General features: G+C 41.9%; 2 protein-coding genes across 5 annotated transcripts in view; both read right to left on the bottom strand.

Moving 5' to 3' along the window:
- The window catches only part of LOC106961473 (microtubule-associated protein RP/EB family member 3-like), a 10,974-nt gene extending 6,882 nt beyond the window's left edge, over window positions 1-4,092 (bottom strand). The window contains exons 1-4 of one of the 2 annotated variants that reach the window (XM_015055236.1): window positions 3,983-4,092; window positions 2,865-2,992; window positions 2,640-2,785; window positions 1,671-1,863 (exon numbers count right to left, since the gene is read on the bottom strand). In XM_015055236.1, the coding sequence (XP_014910722.1) occupies window positions 1,671-1,863; window positions 2,640-2,785; window positions 2,865-2,985 (460 nt within the window). In that variant the 5' untranslated portion in view covers window positions 2,986-2,992; window positions 3,983-4,092. The remainder of the gene's footprint in view (window positions 1-1,670; window positions 1,864-2,639; window positions 2,786-2,864; window positions 2,993-3,982) is intronic. The other variant, XM_015055237.1, reaches the window with a different exon arrangement.
- A 1,554-nt stretch (window positions 4,093-5,646) lies between these two features.
- Window positions 5,647-16,453, bottom strand: LOC106961471 (dihydropyrimidinase-related protein 5-like). 3 transcript variants are annotated; one of them, XM_015055234.1, is made up of 13 exons: window positions 16,285-16,453; window positions 13,874-14,144; window positions 11,069-11,227; window positions 10,468-10,647; window positions 10,300-10,368; window positions 9,502-9,546; window positions 9,322-9,397; window positions 9,079-9,235; window positions 8,840-8,981; window positions 8,316-8,458; window positions 7,986-8,193; window positions 7,716-7,884; window positions 5,647-6,849 (listed from the first exon to the last, which is right to left on the bottom strand). In XM_015055234.1, exons 2-13 carry the CDS (start codon window positions 14,132-14,134, stop codon window positions 6,764-6,766), a joined length of 1,695 nt encoding a protein of 564 aa, XP_014910720.1. In that variant the 5' UTR covers window positions 14,135-14,144; window positions 16,285-16,453; the 3' UTR covers window positions 5,647-6,763. The 3 variants fall into 3 exon arrangements, with proteins under 3 accessions (XP_014910720.1, XP_014910718.1, XP_014910719.1); XM_015055232.1 differs by lacking the exon at window positions 16,285-16,453 and adding an exon at window positions 14,240-14,463; XM_015055233.1 differs by lacking the exons at window positions 13,874-14,144; window positions 16,285-16,453 and adding an exon at window positions 11,768-12,836 and having other exon boundaries at window positions 11,069-11,242.
- Window positions 16,454-17,111: the final 658 nt, after the last annotated feature.

Raw genomic sequence — 17,111 nt, 5'->3', positions numbered from 1 at the left:
ACCGGGGGGGGGGGTCGTGGGGGTCCTGGAGTTCCGGGAGAAGAGAGGGGGGGGGGGGGGGGGGGGGGCGTTTCTTTTAAAACCAGTCAGATCACAACACTTGAGCTCTGTAGCAGTAGTGGCGACAGATCGAGCACGTTCTAGAGCGGCATGATGTGCCTTTGAGACGTCACATTGTGGAAAGCAATTTTCACCATTTTCATTATGACACTGAAGATCCAAATTATGCGCGTTCAATTCAACTGTAAGACAGCTAAAAGTGCTGAAGTCTCAAAGACAGAACGTGCCGACACGCATAACTACGGTTCTGAAAATAAGTGCAGTCATGATTCTGCCCATTTCCACCCACACAGCTACGTAGCGACAGAGTTACAAAGCTGGTTTTTGGCACACTGCAGCTCCATGGAGATTGTTCCCCATGATGTTCAAGCAACAGAACAATTCTGCTCCAAGCTCGTGTTAGTAATGTGAAAGCAGTTTTTTTTATTTTAATTTGGTCAATCAAACCAGCTTTAGGAACAGCATAGGCACATCTCAATTCATCAGAATGTATCATTTAAAAGTTCATGTATTTGGGTAATTGAACTGATTTCACACAAGCCTTCGGTTCCTTACATTTTCAAGGATTTTGAGCTAATCGAAACCTAAAATTGAGTTTCTCAAAAAAATAAAAAATAAAAATAAAAAAAAAATCTGAATATTTCATAATGAGTAAATGCTACACTGTAGGCATGGTCATTACTGACACCTTCCACAATGAGATTAAGCCTCAAAAGGGTCGCTGCTAAAGAAGCTGGTTATTCACAGATATTATTGGAAAGTTGAGTGGAAGGAAAAAGTGTGGTTGTAACAGCAATAACCCCAGTCTTGAGAAGATTGGGATGTAATTCTCATCTCATTCATGAGTTTGGAAAGGAGAAAACAGGTGAGGTTGTTGTTAAGTGAAGTGGTTCCTATTCTTCTTTTTAGATTAAAGTACATTTTATATCTTAATATTTTTTTAAAAAGGACTTAATCCTTCCATTTGCTAACCACGTAGCAAAACAGAGTGCTGCTAATTTACTAAATATACTGTCCAGCGCAGGGACAATACTTTAAGTGGGCCAACATTTCTAAATTAAAAATGAATGTCCTGTGTAAAAAAAATAATAATACAATTTCCAGAGAAACTGAATTTTAGCTTTTTATTAGCCGTGAGCCGTAATCATCAAAACTGACTTAAATAATCATTTGAAGTACATCACAATCATGTCTGCAGCGAATCCATAGAGGTTTCACTAAAAATAACTTTTAAATGATATTCTAATCATATTTGAATTTATTCAGACGATTCTTCAGCTGCATCAGCTGTGTGATGAAGAATCCAGGTGGAAATATTCAACATTTTTGTTCATGTTTCAGCATTTCTGAACCCCCAAAAAAAAGAGAGAAAAGGGGAAAGGGAAAAGGATGTGGACCGTCTTCCTTAGTGTGGCTGCATCCCTCTATGCACTGCGGTGTCGGCCGCGGCCCCCCGCAGTGTCATAGGTCAGCGGGATGCCGAGCTGTGAGGTTAGCCCGCCGCTCTGTGAATCGTGCCGCTCACAACACTTGCTTTACAGTGAGCGCTTTTGAGCCATCCAAAAGCTCAGCAAGGCCGTGCAGCGAAAGCCAAGAGGGGTTTGGTTTACCTGGGTTTCTCTTTGGTTTGTGGATAAAGTGATCACCTGGATTGGGGGCAGGGGCCACGTCCTGCCCCTGCCTGGCTAGCATGGGGTCATACTCCTTCCCGTCGTAGTTGGCGTCGAAGAACTTCTTGAACCATTGGACGAATTCAAAGTTGTCCTGGAATTTTCCTTTGACAAGCTTTTCTACTGGAATTATCTGGAGAGGGGAAACAAAAAGATCTCTGTGAGTCTCAAGGTGTGAGACTCCGAGTTTTGATGTCCAGAGGAGTATGAGGGCCAAGCTGAGAAAATAAAACAAATAAGATTACAAGAATAAAGTCACGATATTATGAGAATAGAGTTGAAATAGCATGAGAATAAAATCAGAACAATATCAAAATAAAGTCGTAGTATTAACACTTTATTTTGGTAATGTTAAGACTTTAATCTCGAAATATTATGACTTTATTCTCGTATTTAGTGTATTATAAGCCTGGCGGGCCACCAGGCTTTCCTTGCGCCCCCACCAGGCTTAGCATTGTTAATTTATTTGTTTTTTTTTTTTTTTTTAATGATTGGCTTTTTTTTTTTTACTTTATAGTTGGTGTTTAGGTCTTAATCGTCCAGTCTTCCAAAAATGCCTAACTATCAAATGATATTTTCAAATTTTCTGTCAACTTTAAACATTTTTAAACTGAAAAACATGGCGGCCAGCTGGATGCCGTAGCGCCCTGAGCACCAGGCTTAGCAAGTTTTCTGTGGGAAACCCTGCGTATTAGTTTGACTTTTCCTCATAACATCATTAGTTTATTCCGGTAATATTATGACTGTATTCTAATACAGATTTATTCTCGTAAAATTGTTACTTTATTCTTATCGTTTTGCGACTTTAATCTTGTAATCTTATTTTTTATTTATTAGTATGGCCCTCGTACTCTGTCGTATCGTGGCATTAGACTTGCGATGTAAAACTAGGCGATGAAGGCTGCTTACTTTGTCGATGCTCATCCTTTTAAAAGCTGCTTGAAGAACTTTGAAGTTGTGTATAAATTCATGCTCCAGTTTGGCTTGAAATTTGACCTTCTTTAGAAGAATGCAACCCGGAAATAACATGTCCATGAACTGGCAATAAGCGGCTCCTAGAGAACACAGACAGACAGATTTGTTAGATCAATGAAGACGCTGGAGAATCTTCTTTTTTTTTTCGCTCGAGCTTACCTGAACAGAGCTGCTCGATCTTGGTGTACGTGAGATGCAGGGAGTCGTTGACCCATGCGAGCATGTCATGACGGCTGAGGTTGTCAATGGACACGGATGTGGCGTACACATTCACTGCCATCCCCTTCCTGAGGAAAACAGCGACACTCTTTCAGTCACCGCTCTTTGATAAATTAAGTGAAATGTTCCTCTAGCAGTAGCTGTATGCAAAAAAAGCACACCACACTTTTCAGATCTGAATTTGAGGCAAAACCAAAATGAAAAAAAAAAAAAGATTCAATCTAGAAGGATCTAGAAGAACCCAGCGTGATCAAATGTGGGATACACATTTGATCTCTGATTGTAAACCAGCTGTAATCTACAGATGTGTTGTAATCCTCTTTAGATTGAAGTCGGATGGCAGCTTTACACATCTGGCAGCTCCAGACTGAATGAACCAGTGATGCCTCCCTGCACCGACATTCACCTTTCCGTATCAGCACGTCCTATCGGTTTTATTTAAACACCTGAGTCATGTTTAAAGCTGGAGGACTGTGAATGCCCTCTCAGCAGAGCCAGCGTTTTCCAATCTGAGGCTCGACTGCCTCCCTCACAATCACTTGACGCGGTTAAAATAAAATAGAGCAATAAATAAATAAATATTTATGAGACCCAAACACGGAGGCTCAGACTTACACGGTCGTTGGTTCAGGAGTGGCTGCTTTGAATAAGAATAAGCGGCGCACCAAAGCAAAGTCAGTCTATTCTCTATGGGGGAAAATGTGCGGGGCCTTGAGGGGGGAGAAAAAAAAGCTGCAGCAAAGCCCTGAGTGAGAACCGCTGAAGTCTACGGATAAAAACTGGGGTGGTGGGGTCTGACATGTCGAGTCGGAGCCGAGAACAATAAATGCTCCCGTTAGCTGACGCTGGAAGCCCTTTGGGCTGAAAAAGCCGCAACGTCGGAGCTGCTCTCCTAGCGGCCCCCTCTACAGGCCTCCCCGAATACCTCAGGATTGTCAGCGCGGGGGAAACATCCTCTGTGTGTGGGAGGAAAAGGCAGAACACGTCTCCCCCACGCAACACAGGGAGCTGAGGGGAAGGAGAGCGGGTCTCTGAGGTGTAAAAGTGCCGATACTCACTGTGTTTCGTGTTGTTACCCGGCTGGCAGCAGTAGACCTTATGGAAAAGCGCGGTGCAGTGCTTGGTAACGGGCCGCCCTGTCTGAGCCTGCAACAATCCGGCTTCTACTGCGCAGGCGCCCGACTCCATGCTGTTAAAAGGCTTATTATAAATAGGACTTTGGCCCGTTCCTGCTAAGAGACACATGATGTGTGGGGTTGGATTTTAAGCTCGTTAGTGACACGATGCAAGAGGTTCGCAAGAGGTCAGGACACACAACAAGAAGCTTATGTCCAACTTGTCTCTACTGCTGTGGGGGGGAGCGCACCCTCTTTTAATTACAGGGTTCTATCAGCACATAACACAAATAATCTGGTCTTCATGTTGTTCTGAAAATTTAGCCTAATGTTCATTAAACAAAATCACAAATTGGAGAAGCTGTTGGCTGAAAAAGCAGCATCCCTGCTTCTAACTACAGCACAATAAACAATCAGTAATAAAATCTGTAAAAGCAGAGGGAGTCAGCAGTCAGCTGTGCTGGAGCGTACAGGTGTGTGTTAACAATGCCCAGAAGGAAAGAGTTCAGCAGGTCCTTCAGGGAAGGAACTGTCTTTGCCAGCGGTGGATCGTGCACTAAAGAGTCGTTGGGTGAACTGATTCCTTTCGTCTCCACAGTAGATGCTACGATAGTTAGCTGGCCAGGTCCTGCTGCAGCAAAACGCCAGGATAATTCCAACTGCTTCACAGTTTGTATGAAGTTTTAGTTGTTTTCTGGAATGCAATATTTAGTTTTTCTTTTTTACATTCGTCTGTTCAAGAGAAACGATTAAGGGATCCTTGGTGTTTTTCTTTAACTGGTATCTGATGTTAGAAATCCTCATGTCAAAAATAAATATCTTACTATTTTCATTGAGGTCAGAGTTACTTTTGCCACCACATTTCTTAATACTCTTCATTTATTAAGTTAGCCTCAAGCTCTTCCATCTAACTGTGGCTTAAAGTTTAGCTTTAGGACGAAAACCTGTCTTCAATGATATCATAGAATAAGACAATGATCTTAAACAAAACAGAAAAGAAAAGAAACAAGCTGCTTACAATAATGTTGTGCAGATAAATAATGATATTAGTGGTGTCTGCTGTTTGTTTTGTGCATTTAAGATCCAATTAAAATCATTTTATAACCTAGTAAGAGCAAGTATGTACAAAAGATGCATTCTTGATAATAACCTGTCTCTGATTCACGTCACGGGCATTTCATCACTTTTATTTCCAACATATTTCAAAAGTATGTTTTGTTTTGTAGGCGTTTGAGGTGAAACGCAACGGTGGGAAGCAAAAATACACAAAAGCCCAGCATGTGATCCAGCCCTTATCAATGCTTCGATGCAGGCCATGGTTTCACTGTGGTTTATTTGCACTTAAATCATGTGATAAAGGGCTGCAAGACAAAAACAGGAGAAAGAGGAATTCAATGTGACAACACATTGTTCAGCACCAGTGTACAGTATGTTTGGGAGGGGAAAGACACTGCGAGAGCCACTGGAGCATCACAAGACTACAGAAACGAAAAGAAAGAGCAACAAGCTGTGCATATTCCGGCTTCCACTCACAAACAGAATAAAACCAGGTACTAAGAGACTTGTTATAAGTGTGAAATTTACAAACCAGCAGCAGAAAACTTTTAAAAAAGACAACAAAAGCACTAGTGTGTTTCTGCTCTAACTAAACAATCACACATACTGTTAACATCTGAAGGCATGTAGACGCCTGGCACTAACTTCCCGACGCCAACACACTGTGAAAACACTTCCACATGCTTCACAGTGGCGACGTCAGCTAGCCGGGAAGTGTTGGTGGGAGCGTTTAAGCTCCGCCCCCAAAAGAACCAGGACAGAAATGACGGCGACTGACACGTCATGATCTACGTTCTTTTTGTTTGAGGGGGGTTAGGTGTTAAAAAGGCCATCTGGGTGAGACTTTTTGCTCAGTGTGGTTATAAAGAAAAGCAAAATGAATAGTTGTGCTTGACATGATAGTAGCGATCATAACACACATACATAGAAAAAACAAAAAAAAAGTCACGGCGGAGGTTCGTTCACATTTAGTGGGGTGGGAAAAAGAAACCCATCCTGCTGTAAACATCAACTGAGACGCTAATCTGAACTCCTTCGTCTTTTTGATCCCTAGAACGCAAAACAATCCAAACATAAAAATATATACACATTAAAAAAAAGAAAGTGTAGGTAATTTTTCCTTTTTCCTTCCATCAGCTGATCAAAACCGACGAGTTGTTGTAATACATATACAATAGTTACAATTCATTCACCACGGCCCGCAGTAAAAATCATCTTATGACATTAAAGGATGTAAAAAGGCATCTAAACAGTACATGACACAAGTGCAAAAAGTTGTATCTTACAGTGAGGTAACACAATTGTTTCATAAAAACAATGTTTTCTAAACTATACGGTACAGTGCTTTCCCCTAACATGATCCAAAAAAAAAAAAAAAAAAAAAAAAACTAAAAGAACTCAACAACAAATCGTTTTTTTTTTTATGCTGCTTTCATATTTGGTTACCTTTTGACTGAATTTTGGTCACTGTTACAACGTGACAAATGTTTAATATTCAGCAAATCGACATGGATACGGTTTTATGGTCTTAAATAACAGCAAAATTCAAGATAAAAAAACCAAACAAACCAAAATGTGACTCGATCGCTTCATACAGAATCGACTTGTTTTAAAAGAAAGATGAGTCGCCTTGCTCCGCCGCACATTTTCCCCCGCGTTGGGCTTCGTCTACCAGATCCCGCTGGATCTCCCTCCAGGAGGGGCCAGGATCCGAGCCGAGGATCTCTTTGGAATGTTGTCGTCAATCTGAGCACCTGCAGCCGCGGAGGAAAGGGCAATCGTGAGTTCAGCAGCAAAAAAACAAAACAAAACAAGTCAGTGTTTGTTTTCTCTCAGGTTTCTAAAGCGTCGACTGTAAGTGGATTTAAGAAATGAAGGTTGAAACTGCTCCTGGTTTAAGATTTAAAAACACGTTTCTGTGAAACAACTGAAAATGTAAATCTGAGGCGTCAGATTACTGATGCCTAATCTTCTGTGAAGCAATATGCAGATGATAATCAGCTATACTTATCAGCCTGACGAATCAACTGGGTAGCGTTAAATCAAGTCCTGAAGACAGAAAAACCTGGACGAAATTTATTTTCGATTCAAACTTCTCAATTCAGAGATTGTCCATGGATTTAAAGACACAACAAACTCTACATAGACTTCTATTTACAGCAAGTGAGACCAACATTTAACCAATGGCTTTCAATCTGATGAAAACATTTAGAAAATCTTTTGCTTTCACATCTTGCACACTACTCCTTGTTGATCGATCAGATAAAATCAAAATAAACCACAATGAAGCTTGTGGATGTCGAGTGGAAGAGTTTAACCAGTTCTAGCTCCATGTGTAATCCATCTGAGACCTACCGCTTTTGTGAATGTGTGTCTGTGTCTCCCCTTTTTCTCAACACACTAAACAAAGTTATAAATAAATCCCTTGTAGCTGTAGGATTTTTAAGTTCAAAAATAGTGCAGCCATCTCCAGGGGCAACCAGAGCATTTCTAACCCAACAGTCTCTACAGCGCCCTCATCAGGTCATTTTTAAATGAAGTACTGACGTCCATTTATGGCTTAAAATAAATCAAACTAGTTTCGCCACGGAGCTAAGGCTTGTTCGGTGCCGAGTCTCACCAGACAGGCTGAAGCTGGACTCGTGGAGGTCCCTCACGCCGCCATGACGGGTGCAGGGGCGCGTTGGGGTGTCCAGGTCCGGAGCGCCCATGTCCCTTTTTCCCGAATTCACCACGGCAACAACATCACCGTTGTAGGGCTCCCGCTCAACAGCTTTCACCGCCTGGCTCTGGCGGAACGAGAGGGTCGGCAAACACAGACAAATCAAGCCAGGAAAACCTGCCAGTCACCATGGCGACTAGAGAAATATCCATGTTGTAAGAGTTTTACCTTTTCTCTCTGCACCATCTTCTTGTAGAGGTAGTCTGGGAAAGTCCTCAAAGGGCAGAACTTCCCAGAACCCTCTGCGCACGTGAACATGCCGTTTTCATAGACCAGACGCCCGCGGCTGATGGTAACCAGGGGCACGCCGCGACAACGCAGACCTTCGTACAGGTTTACGTCGCCTCCCTGGAACTGGTTGTCCACTGAGATGGTCCTGCAGGCGGGCATCAGAACAGAGATGACCCAGTTCAGTCAGACAAAGGCTCGATTGGGCTGCAGAGATAAAAGCTGCAGCGAGACGAGCTGGTCGATGAGTGTGCGGATCGGGTTTCATACTTGGATCCCTCGGGGTCCCAGACCACCACATCAGCATCTGCTCCGGGGATGATCCGGCCTTTCCGCGGGTACAGGTTGTAAATCTTGGCCGCGTTAGAGCTTGTGACGGCGACGAAACGATTCTCGTCCATTTTGCCTCCAACCTGCCCCGGTGAAACGAAAATAAAGTTTGTGAAAATTTAAAAGGTTGAAATGGAAGGAACTCCGGAAACAATCGTTATCTGACACACTGTGAAAAGCATTCGCTTCCAACCAGTTTTATTCTGTTTTTCGCTTTTCAGACACATATAAATGTGCAGATTATTAAATAGATTTTAATCTCTAAATACTAACAGCAGCTCACAAATGACGATTTTATCTGCTACAGGATAGACATTTCTTAATTAGAAGAAATCTTTACAGGGCAAATGCTGGAAAAGCAGTTTTGGTTTTTATTATCTGTTTTTATTCCCCCAGTGAAATTAGATTTTCTATTTGTGGAAGTTCTCCGGCTGCCAAAGCAGGAACAAAAGAGCCACACATACCACCCCCCGCTCCCAGATGACGCTCATACGGTCCTGAACGCCTGGAAGGCCGTGAGGGATCTTTGTGAAATCATCCTTGCCCATGGCCCTCTGCTTGACTGTGAACGGACGGTGATCGGACGCCAGGACGTTCAGAGTGTCGCTGCGGCGGGGGCGAGGAAGGAAGGCAACGTCAGTTTAGTCGCTGAAACAAACTCCATCTGCGAATGTAAGTGAGAGACCGTGCGGAGTTTCCTCACTTTCCCAGCAGACTCATCAGGAAGTTGGGAGTACTGGGGTCCAGGCGGAGAGGAGGCACGGTGACGTGGGCGGCCGCGTGAGACCAGTCCAGGTGGTAGTACTGCATGCCGTTCAGGACGGCGTGGGCCGTGGTCGTCTCTCCGTGGACAACCTTACCTGAAAAGAAAAACAAGGAAATGCTCACGGTCTAAGAGTGGGATACCTGCTGCAGATGCACAACTTAAAAGTGAGTGAGCTTCAACCTTGCATCTTGGCTGCAGCCACCACGTCGCCTGCAGACATGCTGGACACATTGACCAGATAGATCGGGCAGTGGGCCTGAAGAAGAACGAGCACAAATAGATTTTTACAGCAATCTCAGCACCTCTGTCGGGCCGTGGAGACCGTTTTACCTTTGTGATTAATGCCAAAGTTTAACTCACCCTGTTGGCGATTGTGATTGCCCTGTGCGTTGCTTCTGCTTCCAGCTGCAAACCACACAGAGTCAGAAATTATCCTGTTCCACCGCAATAATTTACAGCGTCTTGCTAAAAGCATCTATGACTTTTCGTTTATTATGCAGCCACCACCATTTTTCACTATGACTGTGGTCTGTTTTGGTGCATTATCACAATTATGCACCACTTTGAGGTCAATTTAGAGAGTTGAGAACCATTACTGTCCAGAACCTCAAATGGCTCTTTGAAAAAAAAAAAAGATAACATAATTTTTTATATATAAACACAGACTCCAGAATTTGTTTTCATGCTTAGATAAAATAGCAATCGTTATTATTTCAATGTATTTTGGTTTCAGAAAAAAGAAAAACATGAATGAATTTTCTTTAATTCTGTATTTTCGGAAAAGCCAATGAGAAAACAACAAAAACCTGAAAAGAACATACAATAAACCCCAAAGTTATCTATACTCCTTGCAGGTTCAGATATACAGTAAAAGAGATTTTAACTCATTGGACTTCCAGATAAAATAATGGCTAATTTAATTGATTAAAATCTTTAATATTGCATAAAAATGCATTACTAGCCACACGCTAGTGGAGGGTTTGAAGTGTAAAATTTGCCTTCGGCACCACAGGTTGCAGAAATCATGTTCTGGAAGAAAAAGTCTCATATAGGCAACATATTTACTGAGATTTTATTGACTCTGACCAGACTAGAGGAGTAAAAAGTTATTTTATCTAAGGTCTAAAGACAGTGGCTGGTTAATTTTGAGTCTCCAACCTCTTCAGGTCGACTGACTTCAATCCCCTCCGGGCCACTGATCCCGAGGTCTAACGCTTCCTTGGCACCCTGAGGATACAAGGCAGCGCATACATGTTTATTTATTGTTATTATAAACTGTTAGTTGAAATGATCAATGTTTAGTTCTGCACATGGATTCTTCCTAACCTCGGCGACCAGCTCCCCGTTCTCAGCGTGGACCCTTGCGATGGCCCCGATGTCCTTACAGTGCTGCAGGGCCTGGAAGAGTTCGCTGTCCCTTAGCATGAACGTCTCCTTGTAGGCCATGAACATCTGGAAGGAGTTCACTCCTTTCTCTCTCACAAGTTTCTCCATCTCATCTCGGACCTGCATACAAGGAAATGGTCCAGGTGTTGATGAATGGGCACGGGGGCCAACAATACTTGCTTCTGTGCTGAATGTGCAAAATTTGCACATTTGGAGACTGAAAGTTTTATCCATTGTTCTTTGCAAAATAAGTGGACCAGAATCTGATTGGATGGCTGTAGGTGCAGTGTTTGTTTTCTGCCACATGCAACTTTTGGGACAACTTGACATTGTTTAACATGGAGGTTTAACAATAAATGGACAAAATGTGAAAAGAAAATGTGAAAAAATGTAACAGAGTACTAATTCTTTACTTTTAAAAGGTACTGTAAAACAGCTTGCTTTAGCTATTTGACCAATTTGTACAATACTGAGTAGATATAATGATGTTGAAGAAGGTTGAAAACATATTTTTAAGAGAGGGAAATGCATAGTTTCATACCTTGGGTCCCCACCATGTAACTCCAACATGAAGAGAGTAATCACAGCAAGCTTTTGGGTCAGCCATGCTGCGGCACTTCTCGTACGCTTCCAGCAAAGACTCATTCTTCTCTGGCAGAACATGTCCGATCACCATCGTTGTACCACCAGCTAAAGCAGCCTGGAGGAAATCCCAAAAACAGCCTTTTATATGTCTGGGTGGCTGGATAGCCAGCTAGCTACCTAGCTATTAAGCTGGCTAACCATATAGATGGACAGCTAGTTAGACAGTCAGCTAGCTATCTAGCTATTAAGCTAGCTAACCATATAGATAGATAGCTAGTTAGACAGTCAGCTTGCTATCTAGCTATTAAGCTAGCTAACCATATAGATAGATAGCTAGTTAGACAGTCAGCTTGCTATCTAGTTATTAAGCTAGCTAACCATATAGATAGATAGCTAGTTAGTCAGCTAGCTATCTAGCTATTAAGCTAGCTAACCATAGCTAGCAAGTTAGCTTGCTAAATAGAGCTGACTAGCCAGCTAGCTATTAAGCTAGCGGGCTATTATCGATAGATAGATAGATAGATAGATAGATAGATAGATAGATAGATAGATAGATAGATAGATAGATAGATAGATAGATAGATAGATAGATAATCAAACTAAATGGTACAGGAGACACATATACTTGGCATGAAAAATGAGAAAAACTATTAAATGTGTAGGTAAATGCTTTAAAAGCAAAGTATATATCTTTTGAATGGAAACTAGTTTTTCTTGATGTACTTTTTTTTAACATGTTTTCAAGACATAAATTAACTTAAACATAGACAGAAAGCAGAATGTAAAATTACCAGTATAAAATTACCTTTAACGTTCATACAATAAAGGTTAATGTAGAAACATTAACCTTTATTATTTATTTATTTGTTTATTTCATTAATCTACAGTTCAAAATGAACATGTCACATGCTGACATGAGCCTGTTTTGAATAAAATGTTATGTAACATTACAGAAAAGATGCACTTGTTAACCCAGTAAATATTTACAGAACCACAATCTAATAATCAACACAGCCTCATCCCCAACCATGAACTTTAAGACCTTTAACAATGATCCTTACATGTGAAGGATACATCTATCAGTAGTTAACGTGCCAGGCTGACGGCTCCTCATGGTGCAATCATGAGCTATTTAAACCCATTACTATGTTATTACTTTACGACTTCAGTACTTAATAATTTTCCAGGCCCTAGAAGCAGATTTACTACAGTAAAACTGGATAACCACAGACGACAGTGTGTTTTTGTGTACGAGTGCCTGCCTCAGTGAGCATCTGACCCCAGAGGGACTGTGGAGGAGGTCGGCAGAGGGAGAGGGGTGTGTGTCTGAGGACCATTGTTCTTCAGCACAATGGCGTGAGTGAAAAGATTTGCGGCAGTCTTTGCAGCACCCCCTCGATATCCATGGAGACGGCTAGCGAGCTACATTTGTCCCCAGGCTATTTTTATTTTTTTTCTGGTGGCATCAGGGAGGAGACGAGAGAGGGAATGATGAGCAGGGAGAAGAGGGAGCAGTTGTGTCTGTGGGTTTGTTCGACATTCAGCGTCCGTCACCTTTCAGCTCATGTCGCCGTAAAACGCTATAAAGTGACGAGTCATCATGGACGCCGAGATGAGAACGAGACATCTGATTTATTCAGGATAACTCCTGTAATTACATATCAGCCCTGCTCTCAGAATATGGCGATGTAAACACAGAAAGCTCTGCAAATTGGGAATCCTTTACAAAGAATAAATTTTAAAAAACTTAATTTCCTACAACCTGTTGAAATATGTCTGATAATCATTCAGGCTGCTAGCACCTTAGCGACTTTATCCCTGTATTTAGTGATTATTCAGGAACATCTATTAGCTCTATTTTTAAACTAAAACTTTAAGAAACAAAGAAAGATAAATTTCCTGATTTATCAAGAGGATTTTTCAGGCTTGAGACTGTAAAGAACCCTTTCTATTTTTTTTTTACTCCTCTTCAAGAAACAAATACGTGTGTATTGCCAATTATGCAAATTAGACAATGACACTTTAGCATCTTCTAACCGATTGCTACATCCTGACTGGAATTGGCAACACACCTGGTAAGCCATGCCAACATTGCTTACCACATAACAAAAGGCTGAAGACAACTTAAAAATGTGAACTCTAATCATTTTGTCTTTGTTTTCAAGCAGCATAATGTTCAATTTTTTAAACGGAAATCTGAAGTGGCTAAGTTATGTCAGTGGTCCCCAACCTTTTTATTACCACGGACCGGGGGTTGGGGACCACTGAGTTATGTATCAGCAAGTCAAACCACTGCCAAATTCAAGCTTTCATTCAAGCTTCTTACATAATTTTGTTAAATTAACAAAAATTTTGCCCTCAAACTGACTACATTAGATATCAATGATAATGATCTCTGAAGTTATTGAATCTGTTCTCAAAAATCAATACCACAGCTTTAGTTAAAGCTTTGTGCTGAGAGTAACTGCGTGCATTTTGCAATAGAAAACTAAATATAAGTGTAAAATCAACAAGATTTGTCCAAGATTGTGTTTCAGTTTCAACAGAGTCTGAAAAGTTCTATAAAAGTTACGGGGATCAAAAGCACGATTCATCACTGACATCTCGGCTCAAAGTAGCAACTGAAAACATTTGCATCTGGTGGACAAAATGACACCAAAATCTAGATTTTAAAGCTTCACACCCCGACACATAAATCAAAATCTACATCTTGCACTGCCACATAAAGTTTCCTCCGCTCCTCTTTCCTGCAGGGCGTTACCTTGGTGCCGCTGTAGTAGTCGTCGGCAGTGACGGCGTTCATGAAGGTCTCCTCCAGGTGGACGCTGGTGTCGATGCCCCCGGGAAGCACCAGCTTCCCCGAGGCGTCGATCACTTTGGCTCCTCCGGGGATCATCAGCTCCTTCCCCACCTGCTGGATGATGCCGTTCTCGATGTAGACGTCGGCCTCCTGCGTGCAGTCGTCGTTCACCACCTTGCCTCCCTTCACCAGGATCCGCACCATTGCTGAGCTGGAAGACATGGCTATCGCTCTGCGTCGCAAAGAGAGAAACGCACACGTGACGTTCTTGCGAAAAGTGTGGCAATCGTGGTCCACATACACAAAAAGCTACAGATAATAAGGTACCTCATTCTGCGACAGTTTGAGGAGTTTAACGAGGGGAGAAGAAGCTCTGGGTAATGCTACTCTGTGAAGGGTCTGTCACACTGTGACTGACATCAGCCACGGCGCTGAGGAGGCTGTGTCAGTCACCGCCTGAAACCTGACGTACCATCGCAATGACGCAGCGGGAACAGAAAGAAGCTGAGTCCGGTTGTAGGTCACAATGAGGCGAACAAGGGTCAATAAGGCCATTATTGTAAAAAAAAAAAAAAAGGACGGCCAGTCAGACAGCAACATACAATGACCTGCATCACACTGGGATAAATCCGACAAATATATAAAAAGACAGAAATGCGACCAAAATCTCAACATGCGTTATTTTAATTTCAGTGATGATACCGAACAAAGAACTGGCTACTTGGTATTTATTTATTTATTTATTTATTTAGTTAGTTAGTTAGTTAGTTAGTTAGTTAGTTAGTTAGTTAGTTAGTTAGATATGTAGGTAGGTATTGTTTTTATAGAACATTAGGTTATGTTCTATAAAAACATAACTTAATGCACGAGGACAAAAATAACTGAACACCTGAGTTTAGTTGAGTTCTAAATAAAGGGCTAAAGTAAAATTCAATGTCACAATTTAGTAGTTAATGTACTAGATTCTTACCATTATGGCACACCAATTGTACAATTATGTTTGATTAAATTTTAAAAGATGACTAAAATTTACTACCAGCTAAAAGTCATTTTTATAGTGCACTGTTTGCCTAAGCAGCCAGGACAATTAATTATAATTGTAAAAAACGAACAAATAAATAAATAAAGCCTGATAGTGTAATATAGAAATGATGTAATATTTGTCACTTTGATGTAATTTTTTGCTTGATCTGAATACTGACCAGTTCTACTGTTTATTCAGAGTAATTTGAATATCTGAAACAACAGTGATCTTTCAGTAGGTTAAAAAAAAGATAAAACAATTTGAACTGCACAATTTTTAACTAAAAAAATATATGTATATATTTCTGTTTTGGGGAACTTAAGCAATCGCCAAGTTTGCCCCTCCCTGGTCCTGAATCTCTCCCCTCAGTATCGGCTCTGGTTGAATTTAGGTTACGGTCCGCGATTAACAATTCATGAGAAACAAAGAAGCAATCTCCTGGGTTCCTCCTGCGCCCTGCCTGGCGGCCTCCCCTCTCCTTCCCTGCGCATCATTTGTGGTTGATGATGTTGGGAGCTGTGCGTGGACGTGGAGATGGTGTGTGCCCACCATCTCCGTGTATCTGTGCGTGCTTGCGTGAAGTGCAGGATGCGTGCGTCTGAGGGTGCGGCAAGTTTACTGCAAGGCATGGCACTCCTTCACGCTTCCAGATCTGACGCCTGATAGTGGGAGAGGTTCTGGAGAATCCAGGAACAGGTCGAACTGCGCTGTTGCTCCGCTATGATCTCACTTATTATTTGTATTATTATAACACAGAGCTGATCGGTGGCGAACGACGTGGAGGTTTTTTTTTGTTTTGTTTTTTTTTAAACGGAATGTTTAAAGAATGTTAGGGAATTGTTTTATAGTAAATAAATAGGCCGATTCATGCAGGCGGCTCATTTAATGCGCTCAACTTTTATTCCTGATTCATTTTGCGCGCCCACGCATAAATAAAAATCTATTCCTCTCCCACTTTTGATCTAGAAATAATTCCTGTAAATATGCAGATTTGCCTAGTTTGGTCCAGGCGTAGTCAAAAATGATGACACATGACACAAAGAAACCGGTCTCCATCATGATGATCAGCTGCACAAGCCAAGACTCAGAAAAACCCACTGTGCTCCCTCTCAGCGCGCCCTCTTCGCAGTAAGGTAACGCTGGCGATCTAAGTGGCCAGACATTAATTAAATCCTGCGGCCCGTCTGGACGGACGGAGAAGGTGTGGTTGAGCTCCAGGGTGTGAACGGCACCGTGAAGCCGCTGGGGAGGGGGATACGGAAACAAAAGTGTCCCGGTAGCAGGGGTGGTGATTAAGATGCAGAAGCCCGCTGGCCTTAATAAAACCGCTAATATGTGGAGCACATACCTCCAGGTTGGGCCTGTTGCAGCTGCTCCAATCCGCGCTCTGGTTACTTTCTGACCGGAACAGAAGGCAACACAATCCGTGGACGGCCCTTCCCAAGCAGATGCACACACCAGATGGATACCTTCCCGGCCGGTCTGGGACCAGCACACCGCAGCAGCAGCAGCGTCAAGTCAGCGAAGCGGATTGAATGGAAACGTCTGATGTCAAAATAAATGTCAAATGAAATAAAATACTATTTTACGTCACCGTTCAAAATTATGAACTTTAAGGAAGCCATATAGATAAATTAATCAATTTATATTCATACTAGTAATTTAAAAAACCTTCCTTGAAATACTACAAACACTTTATAATGCTCTTTAGATGCCTGTTGCTGGATTTAAACAGCAGAAATTACGGTATACAAGAGTCTAAATATTAACAGGTCAAATTAGATTTATGTCGTAATTAAACACTAAAAATACTAACAAATAAACCAACATTTCTGTTATTGTACATTTGTTGACGGTATAATAGGCCTCGCTACCTGACAGCCACAAAACAAAACTCTGTCAAGGAAGAAAATACAATTATTTAATAATAAATAAAAAATTATTCATTTCTGCCTTTTATTTTGTAGCAGCATATCCTATGATCCGGTGGCGATTTGTGTGGGTTTTTTTAGCTAACCTTCCGCGCGCCGCAGCATCCACGGCGCGAGACGAGTCGACGCTCCAATCAGCGGCGCTGCGTGAAGGCTGGTCTCCTCAACAGCCAATCACAGCAGACGTAGGGCGCGTCCACTCAGGGGAGGCTGTACCATTATCGTAAGAGGAGGGAGATGAGAG

The sequence above is a fragment of the Poecilia latipinna genome, unplaced genomic scaffold, assembly GCF_001443285.1.
Source record: "Poecilia latipinna isolate Pla-1442-1.1 unplaced genomic scaffold, P_latipinna-1.0 Scaffold1304, whole genome shotgun sequence".
Taxonomy (NCBI): Eukaryota; Metazoa; Chordata; class Actinopteri; order Cyprinodontiformes; family Poeciliidae; genus Poecilia; species Poecilia latipinna.
This window is presented reverse-complemented; position numbering and strand designations above follow the sequence as displayed.